Source organism: Oryzias latipes, chromosome 24, assembly GCF_002234675.1.
Source record: "Oryzias latipes chromosome 24, ASM223467v1".
NCBI classification, from domain to species: Eukaryota; Metazoa; Chordata; class Actinopteri; order Beloniformes; family Adrianichthyidae; genus Oryzias; species Oryzias latipes.
Genome location: NC_019882.2, coordinates 10,427,833 through 10,444,575, shown reverse-complemented (window position 1 = coordinate 10,444,575; position 16,743 = coordinate 10,427,833). Strand labels below are relative to the sequence as shown.

Here is a 16,743-nt window from a genome sequence, read left to right as displayed (position 1 = left end):
AGCACAAGGGTTAAACGAGTTGTAGAATCTCTGATGTGGAGGAAAAGGCAATTCCTTACTTTAGGTGCAGCAGCTGCAATCATTCTGTCACCCTTGGACTTGAGTCATGGTTGAGGAACCTTCAGGAGAAGCTGATTGGAGGATTTTAAACCTCCTCCTGGAGCGTTTATCAGCAGCAGCTCAGATAAAATGTTGGAGCCAGACCATTCAGACCTTTAAAAAGATTAAATAACTACACATTTAATGGATTCAGTGTGTCGTGTTTTGTTTCATATATGTCTATTTGTGACTAAGAGTAATTAAATGTGGTCACAGGTAAAAAATTGTTATTTTTCCAATCAAGTCAATCAACAAGTTTGATCTGTGTAAAGATGTACGTCTCTTTTGTTCGTCTTGTTTGGTATTTTTTGTTTTTATAATTCATGGGAATCCACTGGAGATGCCAGCTGGAATGGCGGTCATGTCATCTGTCAGTCAACATCTGCATTCTGAGCGAGCTGCAGATGACGGTGAAAGGGTTGAGTGGGGTTTTTGTTCTGAAGGTGCAGCTGCGTGTAGACTTAAGGAACACAGATTCTCTACATCTATTTTAAGCAAGCAGAGTGAAAAAAAAACAAAAGCTCAGAGGCGTTCAAGCCTAGAGGCAGAGATGTGAAATATGAGGAAGAGGAAAATAGAAGGTGTGGGAATCTCCCATTCCTCCAATCAGGAAGAACAATAACCAGGAATGCGACACAACAGTCAAACATCCTGGACTAACTTATTGAAAAATAAAAAAAAAAAGTGAAAATCTTCCAGAAAAAAACAACTCCCTGGAGCTATTGCTGTGTGAAGTTGATATGCTGCTGGGTTTTTTCTTCACTGTCTGCTTCTGTGTTGTTCAGTAAATAGTGACTCAGCGTGTGGCGTCATGTAGTCAAGGGTGTGTTTGTGAAGAGCTGGAAAGGTCCCAACACCTGTGAGGAGCAGGAGAGCTCTCTGCTTTTGTCTCACTGTAAGAGAAAACCGGCGGCCATGGCAGACCTACTGCAGCCGGATCACAGCACACCAGGAGGAGCTCTCCCACTTCTCAAAGGGAAAAAGAAAGGACAGATATTTTTTCTCCAATAAGGAAGTAGTTGGGGGGGGGGGGGGGGGGCACAGAGCATTCCTTCCTTGCCAGTTTTTTTTTTCTACTCATCTTCTTCTTCCTGTGAGTAATCAAACAGCCTGACTGTTCGACACTGCAGATCTTCAGAGGAGGAGACCAGACGCCTGCTGAGATCCACCAAAATCCAGTAAGTCCAAATGACAGCAGTTATGTTTGTGCTGAAGCTTTTTGACCAGAGTTTCACTGAGAAGTTACCTGGCGAAACCACAGTTCAGGTTTTCTAGTTCTACATCCTCCTGCAGGAGAAGCTGCTGTGGAGGAAGTGAGAAGGTAAACTTTAAAACGTTTGGGGAAGAATGGTTGCGTCAATCCTCAACTTTCACCTTTATAAGGGGAGAAGGTCATGGCATTGGTGCCCATTCATTTTTCTTTCCACCCATTTATGTTTTGGTGGCTGATTTTGTGAGTCAAAGTTTAAAATTAGAGCTGATATGGTGTGTTGTCCCCGCTTCCCCTGTGTTGTGACGGGGGCTTTTGTGTGTGTGTGTGGGGGGGGGGGGGGGTGACGTCAGCCGGTGTTTGCGCTCTCGGTCATGAGGATGTGGTAACCAGCGCTCGTTCTGTCAGCACACTGCAATCTGTGCGAAAAGCCCCAGCAGGCCGCAGCTCTGCTTCCTGTTGTCTTTGTCTCCGCCCCCTCCTTTTTTACACCTGTCAACCGTTCCAAAATACAGGCGGTTGCCGTGGAGACACTGAGGCACAATAAGGAGGAGAGAAGTGGGACTCCCCAGTCAGAGCGGAGAGAGGTGTCCGACCCACAGCAGGTCATGGATCACCAACAGCAGCAGAACACCAAGGTGGAGCGGTTCCTGAAGCTCGGATACTCTCACGGGGACATTCTCAGGGTTCTTGAGAACCTGCGGCACGACGCCCAGACCAATGACATCCTGGAGGAGCTCATCAAGACCTGCCAGGCTCGCACCCACGCCAACAAGAGCGTCCCCAGCAGTCCCAAGCTGGTGGCACGGGGCTGCAGCCCGAGCCCCAGCAGGACCAGAACCGCCCCTGACAGAGAGCTGGGGTCTGGATTCAGATCCGTGGTGATAGACGGCAGCAATGTGGCCATGAGGTGAGTCTTGTTTTGATTTCTAAAGGTTTGGTCATCAGAGTCAGATTACAGACTTTCACAGTCATTTACCAAAATTGACCCAAACGGTTCAGTTTGCTAAAGTTCAGCAGCAGCTTCTGCTTTCATGGGATTTATTTATTTAGTACAAGAAACAATAAAGATTCCTATTTCCTCTTTTTTCTGAAAAAACAAAACTGTTTGCAGCTCCTCAATAAAAAAATCTAAGCTCACATCACAGTCTGGTTGTTGAAGTCAGTTTGGCTTGATGGATTCAGTTGCTGCACACTTCCTCTTGTCGATTTGAAAAGCAACATCTGATCATTTCGGCTCCTATTTCTAGATCAGATCAGAGATGATCTTCTTTTATACTTCCTGACAAGAAAATGCTGCAGTTTCGGGTGATTAAAATCCAAAGCTGCAAACAGCATGAAACTTCTGCATGACTTACAGGTCAGTTAGGATCTGTACCTCAACCAGATTTGGTTCATCCCCAGATCTGCAGCATCGCCCTCAAGCAGAATTCCTAGCATTACTTCTTTTGTTACTGCATGTGAGACAAAACTGCTGGGTCACTGTCACGTGTTACATACTTCACCCAAAGTGGTGGACAAGGAAGTTCTGAGTCAAAATTCAACCCGAGAAAAAAAAACAAAAAAACACCAGAGTGCTGCTGCAGGAAACCAGAGCAGGAAACAAAAGAGAGCTGCGGTCACACACTAATTCCTGTAAGAACATGAACTAAGAGGAAGCTCACTGCAAGCCTTAACGGTTACACCTGTTAACCAGGTAAGAAGTGCATCCAAGCAAAGAAAAATGTTATTCTGTTGGTTCAAACACGCGAACTTCTTCTTTCAGAGTTGCATGCATCTCTCTCCGTGTTATCAGCTGCTCATACAATCCTGCTGTGAATCTGTTCTGATGCCTCACAAAACTTTATGCAACTAGTTTCCCGTGCAGACATGCACCGATCAGACGTGTGGAAAACACAACTGAGATGGGATTTTCTATTAATATTTGTTACCGAAACAGAATGAAAGCAGACCCTTAGCAAAAAAAAAAAACTCTATTTAAGTGTACTGCAATTATACTTACTGTCTTTTACACACTGTAAGGCCCACTTAAATATGTATGGATTAAATCTGGTTGTGCTTGTTTTGAGGTACATGACATTCAGTCAAAATGTCAATCAGTTGCAAACAAGGTTGAGTGTTATTGTAAACATGCCAACATGGCTAATGAGTAGCCTGTTGACTGTGTTCCTTTTCAGCTGCTACTTATATAATTGTTTACTTAAAATGTTCTAATTTCGTCTGAAGAAGTATTCACTTAGTGCACTTCCTACACTACAGATAAGTGGTCTATATTATACTTGCTTATGCTAGTTTTACTATGTTTATTACTTAATAAAATAATCTACCTTTTTGCGAAAGCTCAATTTTCTCTCTCATTTCCACGATCTTAGTGTTTGAAAAGCAGCTGGAGTGCTTTTTGCCAAATAAAATGCAGCTGTCATCTCCTAAAGACACGAGGATCACAAACACAGGTTATCTCTAGACTACAAAAACAAGAAAGCTGGAATCAAAAAATCCCCCGCAGCGGCCACACCCAAACCTCACTGTAAGCCTCTGCCAGGTTAGCCATTCACTTTCTCACGGCTGTCTAATTCGTCCAGGCTGAATTTCATTTTTGTGCGCTTCATTGGTCCTTTGACTTCAAGTGTGAACGTTTCTTTCACTCAAAAACATCCAGGAAGTCGGACGATTGAGGGAACAATAAACCGTACTTAGCTGTGGTTAGAGATTAACAGTGTTTATTGTTTCATCTTGCTCTGCTGCATTCCATTTACAGCTATTTAGGTCTTCAACATATTTACATTTAGTGGTTACAACTGTTTTCCCACTAGTTTTATGTGTTAAATTTACAATAGCGTACGGGGTTGTTTCATCTTGTCGTCCTAGTAATGTCAGCTTCTGCAACCTGGAGGTTCAGGATGAGCAATCACTCACTGGTTGGTTCAAATCCCAAGCTTGACGGTTGTTACAACCTTCCAATCCAAATTGAAACAAAGATGCCTTAACCCTTGTGCTATCCTATGACCCCACCCTTACATTGACATGTTCTCCATACCATGACAAAGGTGGATAAAGGTGGAAAGATTTCATGTAATCCACGGACACCAGTGAAGATCACAAATCATTGAAGAAAAAAGGTTCAGAGCACTGTCTAGTGGGTCTAGATGACCCAACTCCCAACATTAAAGTGCCTAGGATAGCACAAGAGTTACATAAAAACAACAGTTAAATATCAAAATTGTAAAGTTGCTTCTTTAATTCTCAGATCAAACAAAGACATCTACAAGTAAAAGTATTCAACAAACTCGATCATGAAAGGTTTTGTACCTTTAAAGCTTCAACTGCAGCTGTATTTTTAATTTTGTTATCATGCTTTGATTCTGTGTTTTTGTTGTTGAGTTGCAACCATTTGGCTAAAAGCTACTGTTGCGTTACTTGAGACAGAAAAGAACGGAGCAACTTTGAACTTTTATCATCAGGACCAGTTCAGACCAGTTATGCTGACGTTAGACTCGTTAAACATTTCACACGGATGGGTGTCTTCACACTGGGACAATGTCAGGATCCTGCCACTAATACATGATGGAATTCTTTGCACATGGCACTTGGAGGGCCAGATTAAAAATGAAACCAAAGCAAACTGCTTGTAAAAAAAATAAATCAATTTGAGTGGTGTTGCTCAAAACAAGCTTTGATGGTAAAACAGTCAATGGAGCCCATGAAGAAGAAAACCAGCAGACCTTGTTAGTTACATAACGTTTATTTGTAAAACAACACTAATGTCACTACAGCATTAAACTTAGAAGACATGTTCCACAATTTTCCCCCAGGTTAATCTTTAGATCCAGTTTATGGGAAGTTGTTTAATCTGCAGCTGTCATCTTTTTTGTCTGATGAACTAAGTAGACCTGGGTCCACTTAGGGCACATTGATAATGTCAGATTTGATTCACATCAGGGTTCGTTGGGTTGGATTGTCCATGTTTGTGAAGAGTTAACCTAAACTCTGGTTCCCTTTAGAGTGAGGTTCTCTCTTCACTTGAGGGTCAAAAAAGTACTGACGTCATGTAAGTGGAGCAGGTAAGACAGGTAATGAGGTCCATAAATGAAGGTAGATTTCATGTTAACGTCCCATTAGATTTCACACACCTGGGTGTGTGAAATTTGTTCTTCACATTTGACCTATTCCCTGATGGAGTGGTTAGACAACCTCGATTGGGAACCATTTGGTGGTTTAACCTCCCAATCCAAACCCTAATGCTGAGTGTCTAGCAGGGAGACGTTAGGGTGTCTCGATCGTGGATTTGAACGCACAACAGTGTCTCAGGGCAGACACTTTACCACAAGGCCACTGAGACGTTCGGAAGTGTGGGACTTTTCCAGGCAGTTTGGTTCACTTCTGAGAGCATCGTACATAAAAACCAAACCAGACCAGACCAAAGTGTGTAAAACTATTAGCATGCTTTGCCATCAAACTGAGCCTGCGGGACAATCTTACTGTGAAAGTCACCGTATTTAGTCTGGAGTCAGTTGCAAGAGAACTATCAGAAAAAAACAAACCAGAGTGGATTAAACCTTCTAAGGTGAATCCACCCTAATACACACCTTTGAAGAAAAAAAATGTTTTTTTAGGTCTCAAAGCCTTTAAATATGCAAAAGAAAAAAAACACCTAGTTTTTAGAGCAAGCTGTAGGGCTAAATAAAAGCAGGAGTTCACTGTCAACACAGTTATGAAAGCACATTTATGGAGCCCATATAATACATATGACACTTTATCTTTAGTACCTGCTTTGTGAAAATAAGTCTGTCTGCAGGGGTAACCCTTACAGGCGTGAGGCATTCACATGTTAGTCGTTCTATTATTAAAGAAGCTTTCTTGCATTCCCTAACCTTAAGCATACAATAAAACCAAATCAGACCTTCTAAATTTGCTGCTCTGATCGACTTTGTTCTCCAGTCATATTTCAGTTCCACATACAGTTTGGATCTTAAAAACAGGAAGTTGATGGTTTCATCTTTGTCCTCTATTTCAACACCCAGGACTGCTGGATCAGAACGTTTGGTAAATCCAGTCACATGACAGATAATGCAAAACTGCTGCTGTCACGATTCAACAACCCGCACAAAAAAAAGCTCCATTCTCTGTTCTTGAAACAAATGTCAAGGTCTTCTTACATTACATTTCCAACCCACTATTCCATTAGTTAGGAACACCAAATATTTAAACTCATTTTTGAAGCTGTTTTTTTAGAGAAACTCTCAGCATGCTATAAACAGAAGAAAGGTAGAAATGAGTTGATGATACTCAGCTTGACTCTCAGTGTTTTATCTTTGCAGCCACGGCGACAAAAAAGTGTTCTCGTGCCAGGGTCTCCAGCTGGCAGTCAGCTGGTTCTGGGACAGAGGTCTGCGGGACATCACCGTGTTTGTCCCACTGTGGAGGAAGGAGACACCACGGCCTGAAGCGCCCATCACAGGTAAGCTCACCTGAGCATGAAGGAATAGAGTCAGGTCCTCGAGTTAGTGTTGATCTCCAAACTGGTCCTCTGGTAGATGACTGACAGGAATAAGTGTGTAAAATGGTTTTTTAGGTGAAATCCTAATCATCCGGTCTGTTACAAAGTTCTTCAGTGTTTTCTCAAGGCCAATATCTAGAGGAGTATGGGATCAATGTTAAATTAGGAAATATTAGTGATTTACCCAGAGACACTGGCATTGAGACTTATGTGTCAACAAACACTTTGATTCTGGTTTAGAGGCAGCAGCAGTCCACAGTGCCACCATCTCATCATACCTGATGCCCTCTGGTCCCTACTTTAACAAACAGATTGTCTTTATTTATTTTTTAAAGTTCTAATACATCAATTATAATAATATTGCAAAAGATAACAACTTTTGACAACAACAAATAAAAAATAAAAATCTATCAAGAGTCAGTCAATCAAGATGAATATGAATAAATAAAGACTTATGGATTGCGGGACAAATTATACTGTATACCCTTAATTTTACTACAAATATGAGCCTACAAACTGTTACTGCAGTTTGTGGTTGCAAATTGGGAACATCTTTTGTTTTGAAATACAAATGAAAATTCCAAAAAGAATTTCACAAAATGTTCATTGCTGTATTTGATTTTTTCTGTCTAATAAAAATGAATTTATTATAATAGCTGAATTGTTGTATCCAAAATTTCCAGAAAAGAATCCTAAATACAACATTAAGCAATAAAATCATCATAATAAAAAATATTTACACGTGGAAACCATAATTATCTTTCTATTTAATACATTTCAGTGTGTTTATAAATGCTTGTTTGTGAACTATTGTTAGATGTTATGAATCTTAATGAACTATTAAATACAACTTGTAATGGAAAATAAAATAAATTAATTTCAGACTTTCTGCATCTTTTGTTGGGGTTCAAAGCAAACCCATTGAAAACAATTGAATCTAAACTCAACATTCTAAAAAATTATCTTTAAAGCAAAACTCTGACTGTAACGCAGACAAAACATGTCTGGTAAACAACCTAAAAAAAGAGTAGCTGTTTGTTTTCATGACAAAGGCAGCAATGTTTCTGGCTACTATCACCAGATGCATCAGAGAACCAAACTTCTCCTTATGCATGCATGGGCATACGTGGGTGTGCAGACCTACAGCTGCAGGTAAATTCCAATCCCGCTACACTCATAAAGTGGACTGAGATCAATTTTAACAATGAAAGTGCTGAGGCCTCCAAAAAAATGAGGAAGTGAAAGACAAAGCACTCAAATCCAGAATGTTGTTCATGTTCCTTCATGCTACAATTTTTTTTAATAGTTTCCAGAGAAAAATGGAGCACATGTACAGATATTGAGGTGCTTAACTTCAAGTTTAAAGGGAGAATTTTATGTAGGATGCAAGAAAAACTACCAAGAAGCAAGATAATTTATCTGTTACTATTTTTCAAAAGACTTTTAGGCATGAGGAAAGTGTGATGACATCACTAAACACAAGCATGTTCCAATTATGGAAATAGGCGGGACAAACAATCCCTCAAGGACAGAAAAGTTCTAGGGAAGTCGATCAAAAAACTAAGTGTAACTTCGTTTTAGATTTAAAAAAAGGAAAAGAAAAAATGTCATTGAAATAAAAAAGTAAAAAAAACAATAAAAACAATCCTAGAAGCCAACACATGGTTGTGTGAGAGTCTAAGGACTACCGTACATTTATTTCAAGCATTGAAAAAAATCTTTTTGGAATCCTCCTTTTAAGTGTAGCTTTTAAATAAACTGTCTTTTAATTATTCTTTATCCTTTACTGTAATATTTTTTAATGTTCAGTATTTTTTATTTTTGCTTGTAATTTTGTCTTTAAAGAGATGTTTTAATAATTTTTCCTCCAAAACATCCTTTTCTTGATTTAACTTTTCTAGTGGTATTTTGCATGCTGTTGTTAGAATTTTTATGTAAAGTAAATAGGGGCAGACTTGCTAGTGGTCAGTTGATGAACTGACTGACTTACTTTCAAACTTGCGTCAAACAGGAAGTCGGGTGGTAGTCAGTTGGGGTAACAGCAGCTCTGCAACTGTCTTCCAGATCAACATGTTCTCCACGAGCTGGAGAGGAGGAAGATCCTGGTGTACACGCCATCCCGTTGCGTGAACGGCAAGAGGGTGGTGTGCTACGACGACCGTTACATCGTCAAGCTGGCCTTGGAGGTGGACGGCATCATCGTCTCCAACGACAACTACCGGGACCTGCAGATGGAGAACCCCCAGTGGAAGAAATTCATCGAGGAGCGGCTACTTATGTACACATTTGCAAACGACAAGTGAGTCCTTCAGTTTGCAAAGATGTGTGCGGATTCTGAGCAGGAACCGTGGGAGAACCACCATTTGTACAGCTTTCTGAATAATCTTCTATGTGCTGCAGGTTCATGCCTCCAGATGACCCTCTGGGTAGAAATGGTCCCACCATTGACGAGTTTCTGAGAAAAAAAACGTGGAGTCCTGACAACAGGATGCAGCACTGTCCTTACGGTGAGTACACAATCACAAGATTTCATTGTTAGAATCAACAAGTCCAGTTGTCCAGTTTACTTCCCAAGTAAACTGGACAGACGGACACCTCCAGTGTCAGTTTACTTGGGAAGTTTTTTTTACACATCTAGCAACCCAAGTAGGTCAGTCACTGAAAAACATTTGACCCTGAAGAACCATCCTGAGTTTGGACCAGTTCATAAATCCAGTCCAGGGGTGTCTGATTCCAGACTTCAAGGGCTGCCTCTGTCCTTTCTTTCTCTGATCAAAAGAACATCTAAATCAGGTGATCTAAAATAACTGAGTCACTGGGACACCCATTGCCTTGTTGTAGTGTCTGGTCTGAGTAGAGGAAGTTGTGGGTTGAAAACCACATTTGGGCAACAGCAAGGACTCTAAAGTAGCGGCAAACATCAAGCTTTGCATCAAGAGTTGGACCAATGAGTTAAATCACCAAATGGTTTCGGATTGCAACTGTAATCCACTACACCCTCAGGGCAATGGTACATTTTTCACACTCAGGTGTACAAAATCTGTTTCATTGGCGTTAGAAAACCACAGAGGAAGCCTCGAGACCAAATCTTTACTAGATTAAGAAAATGAAGATAAGGCATTCACAAAAAACTGTACAACGTCCTGAGTGTAAATGTCATTTTAGTCAGGTAGCTCCGATATCTGCCTATAGTTTCCAAAACAAAAAAGTAAAGACTTTGGCAAAAGTTCTAATAGGCCTAGAAAAGAAAAAATGCAAACACTAAAGAAGTGGTTCTGTACTGACCATAGTCAGACAAAATTGATCTTTGGTGTCTTGGAGACAGAAAGTGATCGTTAACTCTAAACTATTGTTCAGTGGTTCAATATTGTTTAGATTCACGTTGCCTTGTATCCATGTTGCAGGAAAGAAATGTACTTACGGAGTCAAATGCAAGTTCTATCATCCGGAGAGGACAAACCAGTCTCAGATGTCAGTGGCCGATGAACTAAGGGCTCAAGGGGACCGAGCCAAAACTGTCTCACAAACTGCATATCTCTCCGAGCTCAAACACCCCTCATCCAGCCCGCCACTGAGCACAGATGACTTCCAGGGTTCTCACAGCTCCAGCGCTCTCAGCGGACACTCCAGCCTCAACTTCTACTCGAGCTCCGAAGTAGATGAGGCCTTCGGCTCTCTGGAGAGCTCCTTCAACAGGTTCCACCTCCAGGACTACACAGCAGACCTGCATCTGCATAGCTACAGCAGCGGGGTGGGCAGCTGCTGCTTGAGCCACAGAGACTCCTCCCACTCTGGGTCATATCAGGGCTGCACCTCTGATATGGACAAACAAGGTTACAGCCCCCCATACTGCGAGACCCCATCATGCAGGTGTGGTCAGCAGCAGGCCAGGATGTCTTCCGGACAGCAGTGTCAGCCCGGGTGGAGCTCCTGCCCACCACTGTCTTCATACCACCCCCCTGAACTCCGGGTCCATACTTCAGAGAAGGGGTATGTTGGACCGCCCTACAGCCTGCCCAGAAACCCATGGGGGCAGGTCATTCAGTGTGAATCCAAACTAAGCAGGCAAGCTCAGAACCAGGCCAGCGAGCACCGGAAGGGTCTGAAGAGCCAACTGAGCACACTTTTCCCCCCAAACCTGGTGGAGGCAGTCATGACTGCACACCCCCACATATCAGACTTGTATGAACTGATCAGACTCATCCAGAGCCACAGAACCAACCACACAGTCTTCTAAGCATTTAACCTGGTTCTTCAACCTAAAGCCTACAAGAAGTTCTTCAGCACAGGTCACTGGAACAAAGTGAGGACTCCACCTTAAACTGCACATGCTCAGTTCAGACAATCCAAAGCATTAATGAGTGATCTGGTAAAGGGACAGCTCGTCTTTATCTGGATTTAACCCTTGTTCTATCTATGACAAAGGTGGATAAAGGTGGAAAGATTTTATGTAATCCATGGACACCAGTGAAGATCACAAATCATTGAAGAAAAAAGATTCAGCGTCTTGTGGGGTCTAGATGACCCAACTCTCAACGTTAAAAGTGCCTTGGATAGCACAATGTGTTAAGATGTAATGGTCTCAGCTCTATTGAGCTGATTTTTTTTTTCCATCGCCTCAAAATGAGGAACAGCCTTCTGGACCTCTGTGAAGGTCCACGCCTTAAAGCTTTATGTTTCTACTGCACCTTTTAATAAAAGCACCTTAAGCTGTCTGGCTCCCTGTTCTGAGTAACCCTGCTGTTTGCTTCCCCCTGCTGGCTAAGCCTACATTCACCTTCAGTTCAGACAAATGTTAACATCTACACAAGTTCAAGATTTCCCAACTGCTCAGAAACGAATCCAAACATTTCCTCATTAAGGTTTGGATAATTTCAAACAAAATATGTCTGACAGGCAACGAGTTTCAATTAGTTCATCAACCTATTTATAAATTGTTAAACTGTCTTCACTTACAAACAAACTTTTCTCAGGATCTGCCTAAAGCTTGGTCCAGTCCTTTCGTTGTTTGGATAAAATCAGCAGCTCTTCTGTACTTATTGCAATGCATTGTGGGATTTGTAGCCAATAATGAGCAAGACTTAAGCATTTATTTGAAACGGATGTGTGGTTTTCTAAACCAGGACTGTTCTGACGGTAAGTTAAGGTTGGGCTCATCTGAAACCAGTTTTTCAGCTCTGTTGTCAGCGTAATTTGACGTCAAACCCCAGAAAACAGACAAAAGAGCAGAGGAAAACTAGAACATGACCTCAATAATTCAATCAGTAGGCCACGCCCACATTTAAGGTTAATTAAACAAGACCTAATATTTATGTTATAAATTCCGTTTTTTTCATTCAGTTGATTGCAATTAACTTATTTGGGTGGGGGTAAACCCTTCCATTCTGGTGTTCCAAACAGGAAGTCCCTGCTGGTTTCAAGTCAAAATCCCCTCTGTTGAGAAATGAACTGCTATTAATCAGTCATTCTATTTGTCAGAATAACTATTCTTGCTCAGATACTTTTCTTTTTTTTTTAAAAAACATGTTCTTGGTTAAGTTCAAAACGGACCAATCGGATGCTTCAATAAAAGTATGCGGTCTCACACTGAAATGTTTGACAGATTTCATGTAGCCCGCTTTGAAGTGGTAGGGGTGTGGCCTTCCAACAAGATGATTGGTGATTGGTGAGAGCAGCCAGCATAGACAGGTTGACTCAGATCAGTCACTGCTTACTGACATCTGATGACATCACATTCACTCGGTCCAGTTCTCTGTTTGACAGCTTCAAATTTATTTCTAAAATAATGCCACACATTTATTTCTAAAAAGCTAAGGAGAAATTTTCTGCCATCTAGTGGACAGTCCAATCTGAAAAGCACCATCACAAAAACAGCATGCGGCACAAGTTTGTTTCCTTTTTTTTTATTTTTTACAAATAACTTATCTGTTACAAAGACAGTTTTCCCAGCTAAAATAAAAAAAAAAAAATTATTTTTATTTCTCCATTTCATCAAACATGATCTGCCCGTTCACACCGGGGTGCAGATGCAGCTGAACTGGTTCTTTGGGTGAAGAGGAAAAACTAAGTGCTTCAGACGTGAATCCATCTTCTGCTTTTGAAGGCTTCACACGGAGCTGGAGGTTTGGCTTTGAAGGCACTTGGACTTAACAGAATAGATTGTCAACCTCAGTCTAAAGGCAGCAGGAAGTGGAACAACTTTACTCTTCATCCTCACGTTAGAAGGATGAAGGAACCGCATTAAAGACACAGTGGACTGTCGTGTTGTGCTTAAAGCTGAGGACATCTTTGGCTTTTTTTTCTTTTTTTTTTCCTTTTTTGCAACAACTTGAGCTTCATATTTAATCACAAAGGCACATTTACCCAGAATCCCGTTCACGTTTGACCTGTGGAGTGCTGCAGTTTGAATCTGGTGGGAAAAAACCTGAAACCCATCTGCTGACTCAGGATCTATCTGCTGGAAGGAAACCAGGAGTCTCCCAACATCAATCCTACATTCCAGTTGTCAGATAAGATGGCAGTTTGTAAATCTGCATTTGCCCCCCCCAAAAAATACAAATCCCCCAAATGCAGCAAAATAAAAAAAGATTTGTCTGTTTGCAGGTTGTACGGAGAAAACAGAGAGGTGGTGGCTTATGTAGCTTCATGATGGCAGCTAAGATCCAACGCCACTTGATTCTCACCAAATAAAAGTCTTGGGGGGGGGGGGGGGGGGGGGGGTAATCGTCTGGCAGAAAAGAAAAAGTTATTAAGATCTATCAAACTATACTTACAGGTGATTCAAAGTGAGAGGAAGACGGCTTCAAGGCACTAAAGGTATGTACAGAGAGTTTCCAGGAGCCGCTGGACGCCCGACCCCTGCGCCACCAAGTTCCAACGAGCAGGGGGTGGGGGCACGCCCATCTGAGCCCCTTTCCAGATCAGCAAATGAACGTTCAAGTCCGATAGTTTTCCCTTCAGTTCCAGACCCCTCCCCACCGGGTTACAGAGGAGCTCAAAGATCGGTGGTCGGCGCAGCGTCGCCGCTGAGCCAGGCGCACGAGTCACACGCTGTAATACTGTTAGAGGGAGCGGTGAGGTCCACGGTCGCCCGCTGCAGGGGGGAGGGGCAGCGAGTCCGGTGAGGTACGATCCGAGGGTTCGGAGTGTAAACACGATCCCGGCCGGCTTCACGCATGTCGCTCCACATACCTAAGAGAAACAGGAAGAAGAACCAGCCGCCCAGAAACGACAAACGCTCCGACTGACGGACCCAACGTCTGCGGGGCGGAGACTGGCGGGCGGATGGCTCAGAAGTGCCGCTGAAACTCGCACTGTTCGCAGCGGTTGAGGGCGGGGTGGTTGAGGAAGGTGCAGGCCGTGCAGCTCCACTGCGAGCCTTCGTCCTCCTCCTGGTCGGGCACGGGCTTCGTGTGCTTCCCTCCTGAGTCTGAAGGGAGGAGCATAAGACGTCAGAGCGCGCGGCCACATCTGGGTCACCAACAGGTGCAGGGGACCCAGAAACTCACAGATGTATCGTTCTTGGAGGTACATGTTTTTCACTCATTTTCAGCCCAGTTTCTGTCCTGATCATCTTTAGAGAACAATCCTCTGAAGACGATCAGGAGAAAAGGAAACCCTCAGACTCTTGGGAGTCGTCCTCCCTCACCTGCTGATATGGTACCTTTGGGTTTGGGGGAGATGGGACAGATAAACCCAATGTTGTCGTAGAAGTTTTGAATCACACCGGGGTTCAGGTGTGGTCCTGCACACATGGAAGCAGAGCAGAAGATGGAATGAACGCCCCGAAACGTAGAAGCAGCAGCATCTTCTAAAACAAATGTCCTTAAATAATCTGAGCAGGTTCTCGCTCATCAGAAAGAGGAGCTTAGTGGGCAGATCACACACACACACACCTTTCCTTTAGTCTTTCCTAGTTTATCTACAAGCAGCACAATCGGAAAACAACGATGCACAAAAGGAACAGCCACCATCTCAAAGAAACACATTTCACTCAAAGGAAGCCGTTTTATACGAGTGCATCAGGACAGCTGTAGGAAGTCATGTGGAAGAAACAAAGATGTTTGCAGGACAAAAAACTGAACTCATGTTGGAAGTTTAAAGGATGAAGAATATTAAAAACAATGCAGGTGTGGACATTCAGAGGTTCACATTCCGTTTTGTTGTCTTCAAGGATACTTTGACACCATTTGTTACAAAATAAATAAATAAAAATCTCGAAAAACACAGTCGCCATCTTCTGTTGGAGTGAAAAACTGCAGGTATGATGCATCATTTCTGGTTTTTGGCTGTAAACAGTGCTTGTGTTTGTGTCTGAACCAGCTGTTCATCTCTGAACCTTTAACCTCTGATGCCGACGCCCTCTTCAGGCTGAACTCGTACCGTTCGTCTGCAGCAGATCGATCTCCTTGCTCAGGCAGTCGATGTCGATTTGCAGAGAGCGGTTTTTGCATCGCAGTTGCTTCATTTCCTCAAACTGGAAAAGAGCAAAGACAACAGGAAAGCGTGAGTTTGTGGCATCCACACCTCCACCAGCTCACAGAAAACACAATTGGGACTTTTGTCCGTCTGCTTTCCCCGTTGGAACGTGCTAGCAGCCTTTGTGAGGCTTTTGTGGATGATGCCCGTTTATTGGAGGAATTTCTTTCCCAACATTTTTTTGCCTTCTGGAAGACGCTGGTCACCTCTCCTAAATGGTGTATACTAATCGAACGCTTCTCTACCTTCACTGAGCCCAGGTTAAGTAACTTTAGGTTAAAATTTGCCAGAGAGATGAATGTGTGTTCAAACAGGTCCAAAGTGCGACCCTTTCTAGGTTGGGACCACTTTGTGTCAGAAGTTAAAACCTCAACAACTGTTGATCCCCTTTATGTCTGTATGGGTGCTGTGGAGTTTTGGGCAGTTTGGGCCCGTAGAAGGTCATTATTAGGAGCGGCATCTCAAGGGGAGCGCAGGTGTTTCTTACGGTTCCCTTATGCCTCAAGAGACGCCATGAATTGGAACGTACAGTTGTTGTGCGTGTGGCAAGCGTGTTGTCAATTTTTTGTAAAGATAGAGTAAGTGGAATGCACTTATGACGTCCAGTGTGCAGTCGTGTGTAGTCCTGGTACTGGCTCCTTACTGGCAGTGCATGAATGCTGACACCCGTAGAATAGCCATTTCTAAACAGCAATGCTCCACATAAGGAGCACACACTTATCACTTGAACAGCACTGTGCAGTCCACAGGATTTAGAATGGGTCAGAAAAAATCCATATGACGTGCCTGCGTCTGCCTACTTCAGCCTTACGTGTTGTTGAAGCGTTAGTTACGACACGTTACCTGCAGCTCGTCTGTAGAAACAAAGTAGATGAACATTTTGGCTCTATGAGCGGTCAACGATCTTGATACTTCCTGTGAGCCATGCCCCAGAACAGGTTTGCTCCTTTTTACCCCACAGACGGCCCATGTCCACCCGTAAGGGCAGCTGGGACAAAGGCTTTAGTCAACTTTCTCATCTCTGACAGGCTTTTAGCCCACAAACTAACACAAGAAGTTTGACCAAAAATAATTTTAGGAACATTTTGCATGTCTGCTGGGATGGTATGTGGTTTTTCTCAGGCTAATTCTTCAAAAGAGAGTCTATTCAACGCCACAAGGAAGGAAATGGGCTTCTTACTGAGGGAATCTGGGAGGCGGAGTTTGACCTCTCCAGCCGCCTTCTGGTCAGGTCGTTCTCCATGTCGTTCACCTCTTCTTTTAGCTTCTCCAACTTTTTCTTCTTCACCTCTAACTCGTGCCACAATCTGTCCATTCGAGCTTTCTGGTGGACCAACAAGGCTGAGGGAGGACGAGCAAAGACATAGAGTGTGTCGTAAGAAACAAAGTCAGGCATTTAACTTATTGTAGAGCAAGTTTAACCCAAAATAAAAATAAACTTCTAATTGAACTCAGCTTT

General features: G+C 42.8%; 2 protein-coding genes across 6 annotated transcripts in view; one reads left to right on the top strand and one right to left on the bottom strand.

Moving 5' to 3' along the window:
* The first annotated feature begins 1,135 nt into the window (after positions 1-1,135).
* On the top strand, positions 1,136-11,530 carry zc3h12d (zinc finger CCCH-type containing 12D). Of its 4 annotated transcripts, XM_004083618.4 has the most exons (7): positions 1,136-1,277; positions 1,393-1,420; positions 1,825-2,219; positions 6,628-6,767; positions 8,871-9,105; positions 9,207-9,313; positions 10,211-11,530. In XM_004083618.4, the coding sequence occupies exons 3-7, from the start codon at positions 1,918-1,920 to the stop codon at positions 11,041-11,043; spliced, it is 1,617 nt and encodes a 538-aa protein (XP_004083666.1). In that variant the 5' UTR covers positions 1,136-1,277; positions 1,393-1,420; positions 1,825-1,917; the 3' UTR covers positions 11,044-11,530. The 4 variants fall into 4 exon arrangements, with proteins under 4 accessions (XP_004083666.1, XP_011489968.1, XP_023808471.1 ...); XM_011491666.3 differs by lacking the exon at positions 1,393-1,420; XM_023952703.1 differs by having other exon boundaries at positions 1,393-2,219.
* A 1,163-nt stretch (positions 11,531-12,693) lies between these two features.
* tab2 (TGF-beta activated kinase 1/MAP3K7 binding protein 2) overlaps positions 12,694-16,743 on the bottom strand; it is a 28,102-nt gene continuing 24,052 nt past the window's right edge. The window contains exons 4-7 of one of the 2 annotated variants that reach the window (XM_020714459.2): positions 16,465-16,625; positions 15,189-15,282; positions 14,470-14,550; positions 12,694-14,235 (exon numbers count right to left, since the gene is read on the bottom strand). In XM_020714459.2, coding sequence (XP_020570118.1) covers positions 14,096-14,235; positions 14,470-14,550; positions 15,189-15,282; positions 16,465-16,625 — 476 coding nt within the window. In that variant the 3' untranslated portion in view covers positions 12,694-14,095. Of the gene's footprint in view, positions 14,236-14,454; positions 14,551-15,188; positions 15,283-16,464; positions 16,626-16,743 lie in introns of both variants that reach the window. The other variant, XM_011491665.3, reaches the window with a different exon arrangement.

Bases quoted from the DNA above. Each gene is read 5' to 3' on its own strand.
- zc3h12d (XM_011491666.3), top strand. From the start codon at position 1,918: ATGGATCACCAACAGCAGCAGAACACCAAGGTGGAGCGGTTCCTGAAG. The intron at 2,220-6,627 runs GTGAGTCTTGTT...TTATCTTTGCAG, and splicing joins GGCAGCAATGTGGCCATGAG to CCACGGCGACAAAAAAGTGT. The intron at 9,106-9,206 runs GTGAGTCCTTCA...TATGTGCTGCAG, and splicing joins TACACATTTGCAAACGACAA to GTTCATGCCTCCAGATGACC.